This window comes from Ranitomeya variabilis, chromosome 5, assembly GCF_051348905.1.
Source record: "Ranitomeya variabilis isolate aRanVar5 chromosome 5, aRanVar5.hap1, whole genome shotgun sequence".
Lineage (NCBI taxonomy): Eukaryota > Metazoa > Chordata > Amphibia > Anura > Dendrobatidae > Ranitomeya > Ranitomeya variabilis.
In genome coordinates, this window is record NC_135236.1 from 255,888,697 (window position 1) to 255,906,757 (window position 18,061).

At 44.1% G+C, this 18,061-nt stretch overlaps 1 protein-coding gene across 2 annotated transcripts; it reads left to right on the plus strand.

Moving 5' to 3' along the window:
• The first annotated feature begins 606 nt into the window (after nucleotides 1-606).
• On the plus strand, nucleotides 607-17,762 carry UBL7 (ubiquitin like 7). Of its 2 annotated transcripts, none has more exons than XM_077264104.1 (11): nucleotides 607-735; nucleotides 1,144-1,329; nucleotides 1,657-1,776; nucleotides 2,763-2,845; nucleotides 9,716-9,800; nucleotides 9,989-10,046; nucleotides 12,130-12,260; nucleotides 12,758-12,807; nucleotides 13,588-13,755; nucleotides 13,870-13,992; nucleotides 15,150-17,762. In XM_077264104.1, exons 2-11 carry the CDS (start codon nucleotides 1,152-1,154, stop codon nucleotides 15,285-15,287), a joined length of 1,134 nt encoding a protein of 377 aa, XP_077120219.1. In that variant the 5' UTR covers nucleotides 607-735; nucleotides 1,144-1,151; the 3' UTR covers nucleotides 15,288-17,762. The 2 variants fall into 2 exon arrangements, with proteins under 2 accessions (XP_077120219.1, XP_077120218.1); XM_077264103.1 differs by lacking the exon at nucleotides 607-735 and adding an exon at nucleotides 738-858.
• The last annotated feature ends 299 nt before the right edge of the window (nucleotides 17,763-18,061 follow it).

Here is an 18,061-nt window from a genome sequence, read left to right on the forward strand (position 1 = left end):
AAAACAACAAGGAATAATAAAAATGACCAGACATGTAAGAACGTTGTGTGACTGACAACCAAGGCAGCGGCTACTAGTGCGAACAAGGGCTGTCACCCACTTCTGCCAGGCTCCTGAATGACATAGCATTGATTGCCTCATGCTTGGACACCAGGGCAAATGTGCCATTCAGGACATCAGGAAAGCTGGATAACACCCCATGCAGGATACACACCCTACATATCTGCTTATCAGCTTATTTTTAGGAGGCTAAATCCTGTAACTTTGTTTCTAAAATGGTTTCAGTATTTCCCCTCCTGCCTGGAACATTGTGACTGCAGCCAATTTCTCCACAGACTATCAATTTTATGTTTGCTTATAAAGAAAGCGCCTCTAGTGGGTAATTCTATAAAAGAACGTGACGTCATCGCTCAGCGCCCAAAAGTGGGTTGATGGGATATGTAGTTTTAGTTTATTGCTGTGTAGCGCCTCTAGTGGGAAGTTCTACACAGGAATGTGACGCAATCGCTCAGCGCCCATAAGGCGACTGATGGGATATGTAGTTTTAATGTAACGCTGTCTAACGCCTCAAGTGGGAAGTCCTATACAGGAATGTGACGCAATCACTCAGCGCCCGCCAGGGGGCTGATGGGACATGTAGTTTTAGTGTAACGCTGAATTTTCACTTCCGTTCCGAGGACACAGTAAACAAAGGAAGTATCACCGTCTGTTTCCTGCGGGGACTCTGTACAGGAGGTTGGTCATGTCTGCTTTGCTATATAGTGGCCTTTCTTAAAATAAACCGTGTAATGTCGGCACCACGTGTCCTGCTCGCACGCTGTGGATGGGGCTCAACTAGAGCGTTTGTGTACGGAGCAGGTACAGGTCATATACTGATAATCCGGCACTGCTGCCCTGAGTCCCGGATTAGAGGAAGTTACACAACATTACTTGTTACTACTATTCCCCCACTGTGGATCTTAAGGGGCTCCCACCAGCATTCCCGAGACAATGCCTTCCTTGTACAAGGCTGTAATATGTGGGCTAAGTATGCGTATAATGCATTTACCAATCATGTGTCAATGGTCGGCAGGCGGCATGGAGTTATCGGAATTTCTGTGTGCTGAGGAATGATTAGTTGTGCTCTCTCTCTTTTCCCGCCAGGTTCCATCATGTCTGAGCTCCATATCTGCGTCCAGCTGGCAGATCAGCCTCTGTCTCCTAAATCCATTGTCCACCTCCCGGTACACTCCTCTGCTGACGGCGATACTTGTGGTCACCGAGTGTCCGTTGTCAAACAGATGATCACTGCCACGTTGCCAGAGTCTCTTCCTGACCCGGAGCTGATCGGTGAGCAGTGCACATCACATATACATGTACAGTTAGACTCTTCAGATGAAATGATGGGGTTAAAATATGGAGCAATGCGGTATATGAACATCACACTCCTTAAAGGGGTGGTCCAGGCACAATGTTAGATGCCAGCAATTCTCATGCCTGGGTCTTAGTCTACTTCCTGCGATCACTACAGAATACACACTGGGCATGAGACAGAAGCCTCAGCAACTGTACCGTCCAGCATATAGTAGCATCTATTCATGCCCGATGTCATGCCGGGCCGGCCAGTATGCCTTAACAATCCATTACAGATAATTGCTTCCTTCTGTTTCTGCACAGACCTGGTCCACTGCGGTCGACGGCTCCGAGATGATCAGACTCTGGAGTTTTATGGAGTGCAGTCAGGGAGCACCGTTCACATTCTGCGCAGAGCATGGCCAGAGCCTGCACATCGTCCTGGTGAGTGATGGGCTTATGAAGCTGCTTTGTTATGAGCCTATTATCACTGGTGAATTGTAGACCTGTTTGTGTGTTTGAGGATACCTAGAAATCTTCAGATTCTTCTTAGGGACCATCCCAGTTTTGCAATACAACTACTGGATTATTTGCAGCAGCGCATGATTGTGCTGAACATGTTGAGAGCATGGGGATGTCTGTGTGTTTTTGGTCATTATGGAAGTGGGAATGTAATAAGACAGTAGCTGAATCAAGAAACAGACCCACACTCATGGTGCTGCAGCTTTTTTGTAAGATTTTTATCTTCAGAGTTGGATTCACAGTTACACAGCTCAGTACTGCTATGTAATATATTCCATGCTACTTCTGAAGGTGTACTACAGAGAGATAGGGGAGCGGCATCTCTTCTTTTCTCTGAGTGATGTTTATGGGATGTATCAAAGCAGTTACCCCACATCCAATGGGTGATGGAAAAGTGACAATTGGAGACAGTTACAGTTGTAGCTTTTGGTTAAGTGTTTCGTTAAAACATGTTAAGCGCCAGCCTGATTGACATGACAAATTGTAGTAAAAATGCATGTGGTTGTAGTGTTTGGATGAATCTCGGCAACACATTGGTTATGCCCTTACTGTTACTGGAAACTCGCTGTAAGGCAAATCCATATTATGCTTCAGACGCCAACATTTTGTGTGCGTTGCATTTTTATTATTATCTTTTCCTATTGGAGAATGCATCCAGCTGTGGAAACATATGCAGGTTATCCTCTTACAGGTTCCCATAATAAAAATGAAACCTACACTGCTGTTTGCTGAAAGCTGTCTGTGTTGAGCAGGTTTTTCGGCAGTCGTTTTAGCTTTTTTTTTTTTTTTTTGCTAAGCTAAAGAGGAATTTCCCCCAAATTCTGCAGATTACCAATCTTCTATATATAGCGTACAGCAATCTCTGGTGTGTTATGTTTAGTTTTTTATATTCTGTTTTCTCATTCTAGAACCTGTAGATAAAATTGCTGCTAGCCGTGAGTTTCGAGCTCTTCATACTGCTCTGCACACAAGCTCTACCTACCGTGATGCAGTAAGTATATCAGTATATACATTAGCACAACACGGAGAGCTCCCACACCGTATACATAGTCCATAGAATAATATTCACAGATGATAGAAAAGCTAACCGAAAATGCCTGCGCCTTACCTCTTCTGACAATGGTGTTACACAGTGCAAAACATCTAAGAGAAATTATAATTGTAGCTCCACGGAGAACAAGCAATGCAATGATTTCTACGATTCAAGGCCATTATGTTCCATTTATTCCGGATTATGTGACAGAGGCCGGAATTTACAAAGCACCCCAAAATTACATTGGTAGTAAGTCAGGGGCTCAGGAAGAGAAGTGGAGAATATAAACCCACTTTGTATTGCAGGCCTGTGGTTAAGATAAGCCATTATTGTGCGACCACTTACACCCCCTCCTTCAGGATATACAGTAATAAGCAGCAATATGGTCCCTTCACAAAAGTCCAGGTGAAGGAGCATATCCACTCATCTCAGGTTATACTGGTCCGACTGTGAAAAGGGCTGCTGATTAGAGATGTGTGACTATTTCAATGTTCGGATCGGATTACGATCGCCGAATTTGCAATATTCGTCGAATATTCGCAGAACATAACCGAACGCCATTCATCTCAACGGGAGGAAAAAAGGAAAAAACAAACGCATGCACAACACCTTATAACAGCCCCAAATGCTGCCGAAACACATCAAATGAGGGCTCAGACACCAGGAAAGTGGTCTCTATCCACCCACAGTACATATTTTAGCATGGACCTGCAGCAATCAGCCAGGCATGAGGTATCGGGGTCTGGGACAGAATTTACAGCTTTCAATTGAACGTCACAGTAAGACGAGGTGGGTGAAGGATCGGTGTAGACCTCCTTTGCTGGGAGCCCTGCTACTACATGCAACACCTCTACCTGCTGTCATGCTGAGCCACACTCAAGTGTCACAAATTTCAGTTTTGTAGACTACCATTGTCAGAAATATTTCAGGATAGTAACACGGGTAGTTGAGTACAAGGAATTGGAGGCACGACGGTCTTGGAGGCTTACTGCGACAGGCAACACGCATGAAGGAGACCCAACCAGGAGTCTACACATTTACCAAAATTATTGCTGACAATACCAAAGTGGCATCAATTTCACCACAGTGTAGATAGTATAATAGGGACCGGCAGGTCTTCCACTACACCCAATCCAGCAGATGGACACCCAACCAGGAGTGTTCACATTTAAACAAATAAGGGCCTGACACCACAGAAGTGGGATCAATTTCACGAGAATAGAAATAGTATAATTGGGACCGACACGTCTTCCACTACAGCTAACCCAGCAGATGTAGGCCAACCATGACTGTTCACATTTTCACAAATTTGTGTTAACATTAGCGGCGGCGGGCACAGATGCCACACTAAAGATACCAGAGAGTGCAGTTACATGACATTAATACAATATCACCAAGTCTGTTCAGTCTGCGATTGGGGTGCAAAAGTCCTTGGAGATCCATCGCTTCTTCATCTTGATGAAAGTTAGGCGGTGTACACTTTCAGGGGACAGTTGGCTGCGCTTATCTGTCAGGACACCACCAGCAGCACTAGAGACACGTTCTGAGAGAACGCTGGTTACCGGGAATGATAAAACCTCCAAGGCGTGTGAGGCGAGCTCAGGCCACTCATTCAGTTTGGAAGACCAAAATGTGAAAGGGTCCAAACCCTCCCTGATGGTATTTATATTCAGTTCTAGATACTCCTGCACCATCCTCTCCATTCGTTCACCACGTGTAAGACTTGGACTCTGTTGTGCTGGTGCACGAGTTGGTCTAAAAAAAAAAAAAGTGACTCGCAGAAATTGCTTCTTCTACTTCCACTACTGCTGCTAATGTTTTGACGTTGACGAATTGATGTGCCGGAGGTTCGAAGTCTAGAGCTGCAATGCGAACTGTGTCTTGAGGAAAATCTCTGTCTTGGGGAAAAGCTCTATTAAGGCTGTGTAAAAGCGTGTTTTGATACTCCAGCATTCGCAGGTCCCTTTCCAGGGTGGGAATCATCTTGCAAAATTTGGTTTTATAACGTGGATCTAACATAGTGGCAACCCAGTAGTCAGCAGTATTCTTAATCATAACTATACTGGGTGCAGTTTCAGATAGTGCAGCAAAAAGGCACTCATATGTTGGGCTCTACCATGAGGTCCAAGCCCATGATGTGTTGGTGGCTGGGTAACAATGAGGCTCGATTCTTCCGTCCCCTCCCACCAACCACGAACAACAGAGAGAGGATGATTATCCTCTTCATCTGACAGTTACTCGCCCATCACCTCTTCCTCCTCCATTTGTTCCTCGGATCTTGCACCTTCGATAAGTTTGTCTGTTATCACCTTCCCCCTCTTGATCGCAGTAATCCACCCTCCCTTGGCACCTGTCTGTGTGACCACAGTCTTGACCTTAGAGACAAGGTTATCCCTTCCATATCCTCCTCTGCTTCCTCCTCTTCTTCTATGACCACTATCTCCTCCAGCAGGCTATTCAAAGTCTGCTCCAGCATATAGTTGACCGGAATAGTGATGCTGATGACTGCGTCGTCAGCACTAAATATCTTAGTAGCCATTTTAAAACTGCAGAAGAGTGCAGAGGTCCTTAATCTGTGCCCACTCTGTAAACGTGATATGCACAGCGTCCGTACTGCGTTGGCCCAGGCTATATGACCGGACATACTGCGTCAGGGTTCGTTGCTGCTGCCACAGTCGCTGCAACATGTGCAGAGTGGAATTCCACCGTGTCGGCACATTGCATATCAACCTGTTAACTGGCATGGATAAAGACCTCTGTATCGATGTAAGTCAATAACCTGAGGGATGCGAACAGTGGAAATGAGCACACAGCTTACGTGCTTTTTGGAGCAGCTCACCCAGGCCACGATAGTGGTGGAGAAAACGCTGTACCACCAGGTTGAGGACGTGAGCCATGCAAGGCACGTGTGTGAGCTTGCCTCGCCGTAGGGCCACCACCAGGTTTGCACCATTATCGGACACAACCTTCCCTGGATGCAGGTTCAGCGGAGACAGCCATTGATCAAACTCAGCCTGGAGAGCTGCCACAACTCTTTAGCTGTATGACTGCGATCTGCAAGGCATATCAATTTTAATACTGCCTGATTGCGGTGAGTCCTGAGTGCACAGTACGGAGGTTGTGGGGATTTGCTCTGCACTATTGGAACGCTGAGATAGATATCTAGAGGAGGAGACAGAAGCAGTGGAGGAAGTGTTAAATGTAGAGGTTTGTCCTGCAAGCCTTGGGATTCCAAGACTTGTGGAGCAGCGCCTGTCCCCACAGCCACCAGAGTCACCCAGTGCCCAGTCAGCAAGATGTAGCGCCCTTGGCTATGCTTACTCGTCCAAGTGTCTGTGGTGAAATGCACACTGGTAGACAGAGATTGTCAAGGAACGGGTGATGTCTTCGACATGCTGGTGTAGTGCAGGCACAGCTTTCTTAGAAAAGTAATGGCAACTGGGCAATTGGTACTGGGGGACTGTCGGCCTTCAGGTTTCGGAAACCGTCTGTATCTACCAGTCGGAAAGGCAGCATTTCCGTGGCCAACAGATTGGAGATGGTGGAGTTCAACCTCTTAGTGAACCGTGGGCTTGCTGCAGTGCCGAGAGAGGGCACAGTACGGTGAACTGGACAAACTGCTGGAACATGAGAGAGGTGCAGGCGGAGATGTTACAGTGGAAACTGGTGGTGTGCTCGTTCTCTGAGATCGGTCAAAAACAGCAGGCATGTCCACTTCCGTTACAGCTGACGGCGGGCTCTCGGTCAGCGTGACTGGAGCAGGTCAGGAACCCGAGGTCCTGCGGTCGAAGACCTGCTTCTCAATAGTTGGCACGGTGACAGAGGAAGAAACAGCAGATGCGATTGATGGGGTGGCTGATGGTGGTTGAGGTCCGCTGGTCTGAATTTTTTTGCAGTGGGATTCCCACAGTAAAGCATGTTGATTACGCATGTGAAGGTTCATACATGTAGTAGTCAAATTATTGCACGTTTTACCCCAACTCAGTTGGCAGATTATGTGAGATTGCTCATCCTTTGCAGTGTCAAAAAAGGCCCAAAGTATGCAACCCTTGCCACCCCTGCAAGCTGCAAACCCGCGGACGCCAGGGCTGTGGAGTCGGTATAAAATGGTCCGACTCCTAAAATATATAATAAATTGGGTGCAGTAGTTTAATGCAGTTTGTGGCAACTCAGCTGTGTGTCTCTATGTTCACGCCAACTGGGATCTAACACCTCATCATAATCATCCTCTTTGTTATCACGTTCTTTGCCCTTGGAGTCACCCTCCTCCTCTTCCTGCCCTGACAGCACAGTACAGTCCGCGTGCACCTCAGATATCTGAGTCTCATCAGGATCACCTCCCCACCCTGGGGTTAGCGTCTTGATGATGAGGGTCAGGATGCTGTTGGGACCATACTTCTTCCTGCCCCAGATCCAAGCTAAAAAAATTTGGGCATCGGTGCAGATTTCCTCCTTTTGACTCTGTGAAGCTTTTGAGTACACTTCTGATGACCATGGCATAGAATGTGTGAACAGCTCTTCAGACTCACCCATCTGTGGTTCCGTAGAGTCAGTTGTATGGTTGGAGAGTTGGGACGTGGGGGGAAGCAAGGGAAATTTAGGTGCCACCTCTGTGGACTGTACTGGGTGTGATGTTGAGGTGGAGGAAGAGGAGGAGAGGCCACTTGAAGCTGCGCTTGCCATCCACTTGAGCACATGCTCTTTCTGGGCATCATCGACAAGGCGTACCACTGTGCATCTGCCAAAGAAAGGTAGTGGAGTAGCCCGTCCAGTAACAGAAGCCATCAGTTGTCTTTGCATAGGACGTGACGTTGCTTCATTAGTGCTTTCACAAACATTACCACTTACCCCACGTACACCTTGAACATCAAGCCTAATTCCCCTTCCACCACAGCCTCACTTTTTCGCAGTCATGCTGCTCAGTGTGGTAGAAGCACAGTTGTAGCAACAAAAAATTTAGATTTTAAACTCTGCACCACCTCTGCAAACAGCTGAATTTCAGCAGCAGTAAATTCCAAGTATAAATATGGCGTGCTGTATCGTGTTAGTCACAGAAAAAAGAATTGTTTGAGTGTGGATGAGGCCTGTATGACAAAGTTATGCTACAAACTATTTAAGAGTCAAGTCCCTTACTGTATGACACTAGGAACAGAATAATTTTTTGTGGCCTCTGTATCAGATGCTGTAAACGATTTGAAAGTCAGGTCTCCTACTGTATGACACTAGGAACAGAAAGATTTTTTTTTTTGGTGGCCTCTGGATCACGCTTCTATAGCTTACTTTCAACGCAACAAAATGAGCGATACGGTGGGTTGTCTAACTTTCTGCAACTGAAAAATTACTATAATTTTTTTAATGTGCCTTAGGTCTGCAGACCGTTTCATATCACCACAGTACAAAATAACAAGGTGGAATACAGCAGGTTGTTTCACATTTAGCTGCTGAAAAAATATTATTTAGAATGCTACACTCGTGCATGGAGCACAACACACTTAAAGACAGGTGCCCTGCTGGCTTTGTCTGTGGCCCCAAAAAAAAAAATGCTGGAAGGTAAATTTTACAGCCACACTGGACACTAGCTAGCTACACTATCTGACTGATATACAACCGCCTAGCTAACTAGACAAAATCTTGCTGCAAACATTGCCAGCGCCAGGAGCAGCCTCTCTGTGCTGTTTGTGTCAAAATGGCGCTAAAACAAGATGTCCACTATTTATATGGAGCGGGACGTGATTTCAGCAGCCAATGACACAAGCCGTTGTCAGGGCATTGTGGGTGTTTCCTGCTCCCTGATTGGCTAGCCGCAATGTGCACATAAAGTTAGGGGAAAAATGACTGTTTACAAGAATGCCGCGCCTCTGAGCTCTACAAACCCCCTCCCCTCATCAAACACGTGACAAACGCTCATGATACACCACCATTATTGTTGCTAAAGTGCTGAAAATACTTTTGTGGCAACGCAAATATTTTCCCGCACTTTTACCAATGTTACCATTTTTTTTTTTTTCTCTTCTGATTTTATCAAATTTTGCTTAGGTTTCCGATCACGAATCCGAATGTGCCATATTTGTGCTTAATTTATGTTTGGCGATCGTTTTCCTAGCAAATTCGCTCATCACTACTGCTTATTCCTCACCAATTATACAATGATGACTTATCTTAAGAAAAAGTCATTAAAAAAATCCTATAGGTCCGCATGCCGCAAAAAGCTTAAGGGTCTCTTTTAAATGAACACATCTATTTGCTTCCAACAGCAGTAAACACTTTCAGGTTAAATGGCATATGCAAATTGTCTCTTCAGAGAGGAAGAGGACTTGAACGCTAATGTCACCTATTGGAAGTAGCAATCCTAAAAGTCAATATTGACCCTTTAATGAGCCTTGCAATATGACTTAGGATAAAAGCCAAATCAGAATCTCAATTTGCTGGCACGGTGTTTCGGTGTGTTGCCCCTCATCAGTGCAAAGTATGAGATCTGATTTGGCTGTGTGTGAGAGGCTTAAGACTCGGATCTAAGGGGTAACGTTTCTCCTTGTGTTAAGTGACATGCCAGGTGTGACATGCTAGTATCAGGAGACTTATTTCCCAGAGGAGCGTGCATGGCTTATAACTCCTCACTCTGATATGCCAGGCTGGGCTTTTCGCTTTCCACAATAAGAAATGTTACCCCTTAGAACTCAAGTTAAATGGCAGAATGTTTCCCACATGTGCATTATTTTTATATAAAGGGGAGGTTTCTGATAGACCTGAACATGTTAGTGGGATTGGATAACCTCTAATATTTCACATCAGCGAGTGGAAGCGCTAATCCTTGTCTTTGTCATTCAGGTGTTCAAGCTGCTTGGTAGCCGTGAGTCCTTGGAGCAGATTGTTGTGGCTACTCCTGGCCTTAGTTCTGATCCTGTAGCCATGGGTGAGTTCATTATTCAAAGTTTGCAAAATCTGAATGTTTGGTCTAGTGGACAGATCTGCTGATAGTGGATGATTTACACAGCGAGCTTGATAGATCTGTGTGTAGAGGCATGGGTCATGGATGTATGACTGCTGCACATGGGTACAGTACAGAAGGATGCTGATCAGATCTTTCAACTGTCTTCACAGGAGTTCTGCAGGATAAAGATCTATTCACCGTATTCACTGATCCAAGCATGTTGGACACGTAAGTGTTAATATCACATACAAAGTTTAGATAATTATGGATCCAGCATTGGAAGATTAAAGAAAGCTAAGGAGGTTCACCATTATTTCCAGTAGTGAATGTCTACAAAAATGTTGTGACCTGAGACCCCACCGATGCACGCTGCTCTGCAGTCTGAATTGCCATCTTCTCTCTATGTGCAGAGTGCGCACTGTCTTGTGCCATTTACTGGTTTGTAGACTTTCTATTGGCACCATACACTACTCTGTGCACTGGCTCATGCAGATGCCTGACAGCTGGCTGCACAGGGCTTTACTTGCCCTCCCCAGGTCCATCACCAATTCTTCCCTGCTCAGTCTCTCTTGTTTGGCTGCAATGGTGACATCACGTGAACTGTGCTGCAGCCAATCACTAAGCTTAGCTCTGCTCGTGTAGATAGCACAAGCTGCTAAGCTCCTTGATTGGCTTCAGCGCAGTTGACATGACATCAGCACTGCAGACAAACAGAGGGCAGGGCATCGCTGGAGACTCAGCATTGGATCTGGGGAACACAAGTTAAATACAGTTTGTTAGTTTTTTTTTCTTTATAGCAAATTGCACTTGGGGAAACAACTTTTATGAAACCAGAAAATCCTTTAAATTTCAGATCTACATAAGATACGTGAAATATGTATTGTATGTATAAAAAATTGGAAGCAATATCCATCCATGATGATTGGACAGTTCTAGGCAGTAGTGATGAGCGAGTGTACTCGTTGCTCTGGTTTTCCCGAGCACGCTCGGGTGGTCTCCGAGTATTTATGACTGCTCGGAGATTTAGTTTTCGTTGCCTCAGCTGTATGATTTGCGGCTACTAGACAGCTTGATTACATGTGGGGATTCCCTAGCAACCAGGCAACCCCCACATGTACTCAGCCTGGTTAACAGCTGTAAATCATTCAGCTGAGGCAATAAAAACTAAATCTCCGAGCAGTCATAAATACTCAGAGACCACCCGAGCGTGCTCAGGAAAACCAGAGCAACGAGTGTACCGCTCATCACTAGTAGGCAGCCTAATGTGCCCTACATGTCAATCGCAGGATTTGTGATAGGGGTAGCTTTTCATTTGGGTTATGAGAGAATGTATAATATAATAATAATAATAATAATTTTTATTTATATAGCGCCAACATATTCCGCAGCGCTTTACAACTTATAGAGGGGACTTGTACAGACAATAGACATTACAGCATAACAGAAATCACAGTTCAAAACAGATACCAGTAGGAATGAGGGCCCTGCTCGCAAGCTTACAAACTATGAGGAAAGGGGAGACATGAGAGGTGGATGGTAACAATTGCTTTAGTTATTTGGACCAGCCATAGTGTAAGGATCGGGTGTTCATGTAAAGCTGCATGAACCAGTTAACTACCTAAGTATGTAGCAGTACAGACACAGAGGCTATTAACTGCATAAAGTGTATGAGAACATGATGCGAGGAACCTGATTATGGTGTTTGTTTTTTTTAATAGGCCACACAGGGATAGTTAGGTTAATGCATTGAGGCGGTGGGCCAGTCTGAACAAATGCGTTTTTAGGGCACGCTTAAAACTGTGGGGATTAATCCTATTAACCTAGGTAGTGCATTCCAAAGAATCGGCGCAGCACGTGTAAAGTCTTGGAGACGGGAGTGGGAGATTCTGATTATTGAGGATGCTAACCTGAGGTCATTAGCGGAGCGGAGGGCACGAGTAGGGTGGTAGACTGAGACCAGAGAGGAGATGTAGGGTGGTGCTGAGCCATGGAGTGCTTTGTGGATGAGGGTAGTAGTTTTGTACTGGATTCTGGAGTGGATGGGTAGCCAGTGTAATGACTGGCACAAGGTAGAGGCATCGGTGTAACGGTTGGTGAGGAATATGATTCTGGCAGCAGCATTCAGGACAGATTGGAGCTGGGAGAGTTTGGTAAGAGCGAGGCCATTTAGTATAATATAGACAATAATATCTTATGTACAGCCTTGGTTTGGTGTGGACTTTTTTTTTCTTTATTGTTCATATAGACATACAATTTCCAATTTTTACACTCAAGTTTGTTTTACACTCCAGTTTTCTCTGATTCCTCCCAGGCTTGTGTCCTCACACCCTGCCCTAGTAAATGCTATAATACTAATCCTACATTCAGTGACTGGAAGTTCTTCACTGCCTCCAACAGATGGCGCTGCTCACTCTGTTCCTCCTGCAACCCTACATATGCCAGGTAAGAAATGAATGCAGTAGAAAGCTAAACCCTGACTATGTGGCTGCTGGTCTTTAGTTATGACAGTATCAGAAAATAAATGTTAATTTTCATAATAACATATGTAGGTTTCCAATATACTTCTTCATAGCTTTCAAAATGTCTGCATGCTGATCAGGCCATGTGATGGACACATAGCTATGGTAACTAGTGAGCGGTGCACCTTTTTGTCATCTACATGATAAGGACAGATTCCTATCCTCTGGGAGTAGTCATTGCGGCATGACGCACACATGACGTCACGCCAGCCAAGCTAAGGAGATCTGCAGAACTCTTCAGCGGGCACAGATGGCTGATGGACCGGAGTCCTGCCAATCCATTCTCCCGTATCTATCTGTGTCTCTTCCATGAGTCTGATATTTTTTTTGTGAGCCCAAACTATATATACAGGTTCTTTCTTACCAGCCTATGCATCTATAGTTCTGTGTTTTCATTTCATCCTTTGTGTCTTCTGTTAGGAGGCTTCTTATTTGATGGGCTGTCAGATGAAGAGGATGAGTATCCGCAGGTGAGATGATTAGATATTCAATATGATGTATATAATGGAGAACATTTTCAAGAAAACAGTTTAGTCTACAGTTCATAAAGCAGTTTACTCCAGTTTTCTGTTGTTAATTTGAGATATCGCTAAATCTTTGGGCAACTCAAGGTTTCACAAAAAAATGAGTTTTTCCATTTTTATACCAGTGATTGGCAGTTCCAATAACTCTGTCAGTGGACAGAGCTTCATTAGGCTACGTTCACATTTGCGTTGTGCGCCGCAGCGTCGGCGCCGCAGCGCACAACGCAAACGAAAACGCGGCAAAACGCACGCTAAAACGCTGCGTTTTGCGCCGCATGCGTCCTTTTTGGCCGAAAGTTGGACGCAAAAAAAATGCAACTTGAAGCGTTTCTTGCGTCCAACGCTTGCGGCCATGCGGCGCAAAACGCAGCACAACGCATGTCCATGCGCCCCCATGTTAAGTATAGGGGCGCATGATGCATGCGGTGCCGCTGCGGCGCCCGACGCTGCGGCGCTGACCGCAAATGTGAACGTAGCCTTAGAGGGGTTATCGCTGAGTGCTTTGAGTAAATTCTTCGTAATTTATTCTGGTGTAAATTACAATGTTACTGTACTCCAGTCCACATGACAGCTTTAAAGATGAGCCAGATTCTGTAAGCGGTGCATGCTTCTTATGAATTTGGCACCTCTTACTCTGTTAGACAAGACTGGCATATAATACATCAGCCTTGCTAAATTGGGGCTTATGATTTTAGCGTGTTTTTTTTCTTTTTCATATTTGTAAAGACCTCTCGCTCAGGATCGTCTAGTAGCACATCTGGTCCCCGGCCAGCTTCTCTTGGATATACCGGAGCCTCGGGTCCTCGTCCGATCACTCAGAGTGAACTGGCTACTGCACTGGCTCTTGCTAGCACCCCAGAGAGCAGCTCTCACACACCGACACCTGGAACACAGGTCAGGAAGCTTCCTGACACATCCTACATCCTGATGTTATGTCCTAGCATTGAAATATTTCTGCTTGTTTCCGTTATTACAGGAACTAAATTGTAAGGGTTTTATATTCCGCAGGGTCATTCCTCGGGAACATCCCCTATGTCCTCTAGTGTCCAGTCGGGAACACCCATCACCAATGACTTGTTCAGCCAAGCTTTACAACATGCACTGCAAGCTTCCAGCCAAACAACGCAACAGGTAAGCTATAGGCTATTTAGCGGACCATACTTTAACCCCTTCCTACCAACCCTACGTAAATTAACAGGCTAATGGCATGGTGTGTGTGCCAGGAGCCTGTTAGCTTACAAGCTGAGTTTTATGGTAAATGGTGTTTTACCTACCGTATTTTTCGGACTATAAGACATATTTTTTCCCAAAATTTTTTTTGGGGAAATGGGGGTGCGTCTTATAGTCGGAATATACTTACAAATGCTGCGGCAGTGGTGCTCTGTGTTGGGGCAGCAGCGGCATTCTGTGCTGGGGCGGTGGCGCTTTGTGCTGCGGGGGGGCTCTGCCGTCGTTTTGTCAAAGCCCGGAGGCCCCCGCAGTTCCATTGCTGCGATGCAGTGGCCTCCGGGAAAATGGCCGCTGGGGGCGGCGCATGCTCACTCAGATTGAGATCTCAGCACTGAGATCTCGGGAGACAAGATCTCGGGAGACGAGATCTCTGGACGAGATGTCGATGCCGAGATTTGAATCTGAGCGTGCGCCGCCCCCAGCTCCATTGCTGCAACGCTGTGGCCTCCGGGCTTTGACAAAGTGCCGCCCCAGCACAGAGCACGGCTGCCGCACCAGCCTGGGATAGGATTTCCCGGAGGCCACCGCACCAGCCTGGACCACAGAACAACCCCTGTGACTACTCCTGCACCTGTGCCTATTCCCCCCCAGTAAGCTGAATTCGGACTGTAAGATGGACCCCCATTTGACACATTTTTTTTCCCCTATTTTCTTTTTGAAAATTTGTGGTGCGTCTTATGGTCCGGTGTGTCTTATAGTCTGAAAAATACGGTATGTATTTGTGATTCTGGTCATTAGTCATCAATTAACAGAAATAATTGAATTGAAGTGTATTGAGTAAGGCCGTATGTCTACTCAGAACGTGGCTGGAAGTATGTAAATCACATATGTGCGGTCACATAACCACCCGTTCTTGCTGGTAGCACTGGAGAATCCTGACAGTGTGTGGTGCGCACGATGTAAGGTTTCAGAATTCTGCAGATGCACAGACAACCGTAAAACTCCTTTAAGTAGATGCTACTGAAGAGGTACAAGAAATGCGGCATATTTCATCTGAATATACTCTATATTCCATGTTTTTCTGTATACTATACATTGTTTTCTAATATGTCTTGTAGAGTCAGTGGCAGCCTCAACTACAACAGTTGCGGGATATGGGCATCCGAGATGAAGAACTCAGCCTGCGAGCATTGCAGGCCACTGGAGGAGATATTCAGGCTGCTCTGGAGCTTATCTTTGCTGGGGGTGCTTTGTAATGACACTTCTGTATGGGAACATTCTTTTATCTTAATTTTTCACTGATCTATAACTGTTTCAAAATGACTTGAATTTACTGTAAATGATCAGTTTGGGTTGTAGATCAAGGGGCGTATTTATTGCACTACTTGTCTGAGTACAGTATTTTGCTGTAACTTTATTCATTTGCATGTGTATATATATCTAAAACTTATACATACCGATCCCTCCAAAGATACATTCAAAATATCACTAGAAAAAATGCTGGAGAATAATATGATTCAGAAATCATACACAGATTAAAAAAAGATCCAATTAAGGGTATCACACTAACTATGCGGTAAAGTTTGACTTAGGAAAACTACCATAATAATTAAATAAATGCACTAAGTAGAAATCCATCTATTGCAGTAAACCATCCACACTATTGATAAAGCAACATCCGGTGTGAATGATATAATAGAACAATTGAAGAGGGTATGCTGCAGTCAAATGCTGAAACACATCCTCAGAAAAAGGGGCAACCACTTCATAAGAACAAACTCTCTTCTCAATTAAGTTAGAATATTATGAAATACTTATAAAATCTGAATTACAAAAGGAAAGAAAAGCAATTTACTTTTTAAGTAGCAACATAACCCCACACCCCACAGGGTGTCGCCATACAGCATCATTAAGGTTTAGTTATTGCACTTTAATCGTTAGTTAAGATTTAGAATGTATACTCTATTTAATTTAAGAAGCTAGCCTGTTCTCATTTACTATTGTTATTTTTTTTGCTCTGAAAGATAGTGTGGGCTTATTTTCAGAGGCTGTCGCATTTTTTTCCATTAACACAGTTATTCAAATATAATAATTTCAACACACACACACACTCACACTGCACATACGTATACACACACTGCACATACACGCGTATGCACACTCTGCACATACACAGGTATGCACACACACACTGCACATACACCTGTACACATACACCCACACTGCACATACTCACGTATGCGCACACACTGCACATACACACGTATGCATACACACGTATGCGCACATACACAGGTATGCACACACACTGCACATACACCTGTACACATACACCCACACTGCACATACACACGTATGCGCACATACACACGTATGCACACACACACTGCACATACACCTGTACACATATACACACACACACACACACACACACACATACAGTACACACCACCCTGTCTCCTCTCCAGTTCCTCTAGGCACCTGCATTTAAAGGACCGTTGGTGACATCATGGTCACATGACCATGATGTCGCCAAAAGGTCCTAAAGCAGTCTCAACCTCAGAAAAGAAATGCTGAGAAATTTCCCAGTTTGCTCCCTCTTCCCCCTAACACCGGCCCTGCCTACCAGCCCATCTATTTAGTTCCACTAGACTCCTGCAGTTAAAACACTTTTGAAGACCTCATAGTCACATGACCGTGATATCAGCAAAGGTCCTTAAGCAGTTTTAAGCTTGGAACAGAAATGTTGGGAACCCATAAGAGAGTGGAAGCCCTGGTCAATTGACCACTTTTCTCACCCTCCCAAAATGCCGCTCCTGACTATAGCTAGAGCTTATTTTTAGAGTAGGGCATATATTTCAAGAATACTCCAAAAATCCTGTAATATCATGCAAACATTTATTTTTGGGTAGGTATTATTTTCGAGGAAACTCAGTAGCTGTTATCTTTTTCAGATCATGTTAATTACTCATTACTGTAGTGCGCCCTCCACCTCTAATACTTTTGTATATCTATATTTAATCTATGCTTGGTTCTAGTCTTTAGAATGTTTATTGCAATATTATGAATTTTATAGTCTCAATCAGAGAATTTGTTTTACTATTATTCAAATATTTGTTGTCTTAGTTGTTGTTTTTGCTAGATTTTTTTTGGGGGGAATCCCTGCGATGTGTGGAGTGATGCTGCTACATAAAGTGTCAACTGCTTTTCTTCCCTTATAGTTCAGATATTGTAGGCATTTCATGGTATTCTTACTAAGTGGTTATCTTTTTACCTGAGAATGTGTTTCTGCATCTGTTTACAGCATTTTCCTTCTATTGGTATTTTGTATTATGTCATTCCTACATCGGGTGCTCACTATTCAAAGAAATGAACTCTTTATGGCACTAGTTATATTTGAATGGATTTTTAGTTCGTCTATTTCATTTTTTAAACTATTTTTTGCTACAGTTCAAACTTTATTGTATATTTAGTATGATACCCTGCTGCATATAATACTTAACAGGGCTTTTTTTTTTTTTTTTTAGTCTGTATGTTAATATATTTCAACTCATTTTGTTGTTAATTTCTGATCCGTATTCTCTAATATTTTTTTTTAATGATCCTTTGCATGTATGTAACAGTATTGTGTTATATGAAATGTATTAAGAATTGTGTTCTTTTAAACGAATTGATGTGCATTTCTTCTACCTTTTCACTGTGTATATTACAAATTAAAGAAAAAAAAAACCCATAAACCATCAAGTTCCATTTGAGCATCCAGATTATCTTCTGTAGGAGTACAGTACTCTAAAGAAGGTGAAAATGTTTGCCGGAGTTGTCGGCTGACTTGCTTGCAACGTAATTGCTATAGACTGTGCTGTTTTGCTGTTAAAAAATACTAAGACTTCATATTGCGTATTCTTTATAATATGCATGGGTATAGTTGTATCATACAGTGGTTGCACACTTTTGTCAATTGCTTTTTCCTAAAAGTGAAGGGGCTGAAAACAAAATCAAGCGCACATCCATGCAATATATGTAGACAAAC

Excerpts from the sequence above, each read along its gene's own strand:
- UBL7 (XM_077264103.1), top strand. The coding sequence starts at position 789 with ATGTCGGCACCACGTGTCCTGCTCGCACGCTGTGGATGGGGCTCAACT. Across the intron at positions 1,777-2,762 it reads AGAGCCTGCACATCGTCCTG|AACCTGTAGATAAAATTGCT; the intron begins GTGAGTGATGGG and ends TTCTCATTCTAG. Across the intron at positions 12,261-12,757 it reads TGCAACCCTACATATGCCAG|GAGGCTTCTTATTTGATGGG; the intron begins GTAAGAAATGAA and ends GTCTTCTGTTAG.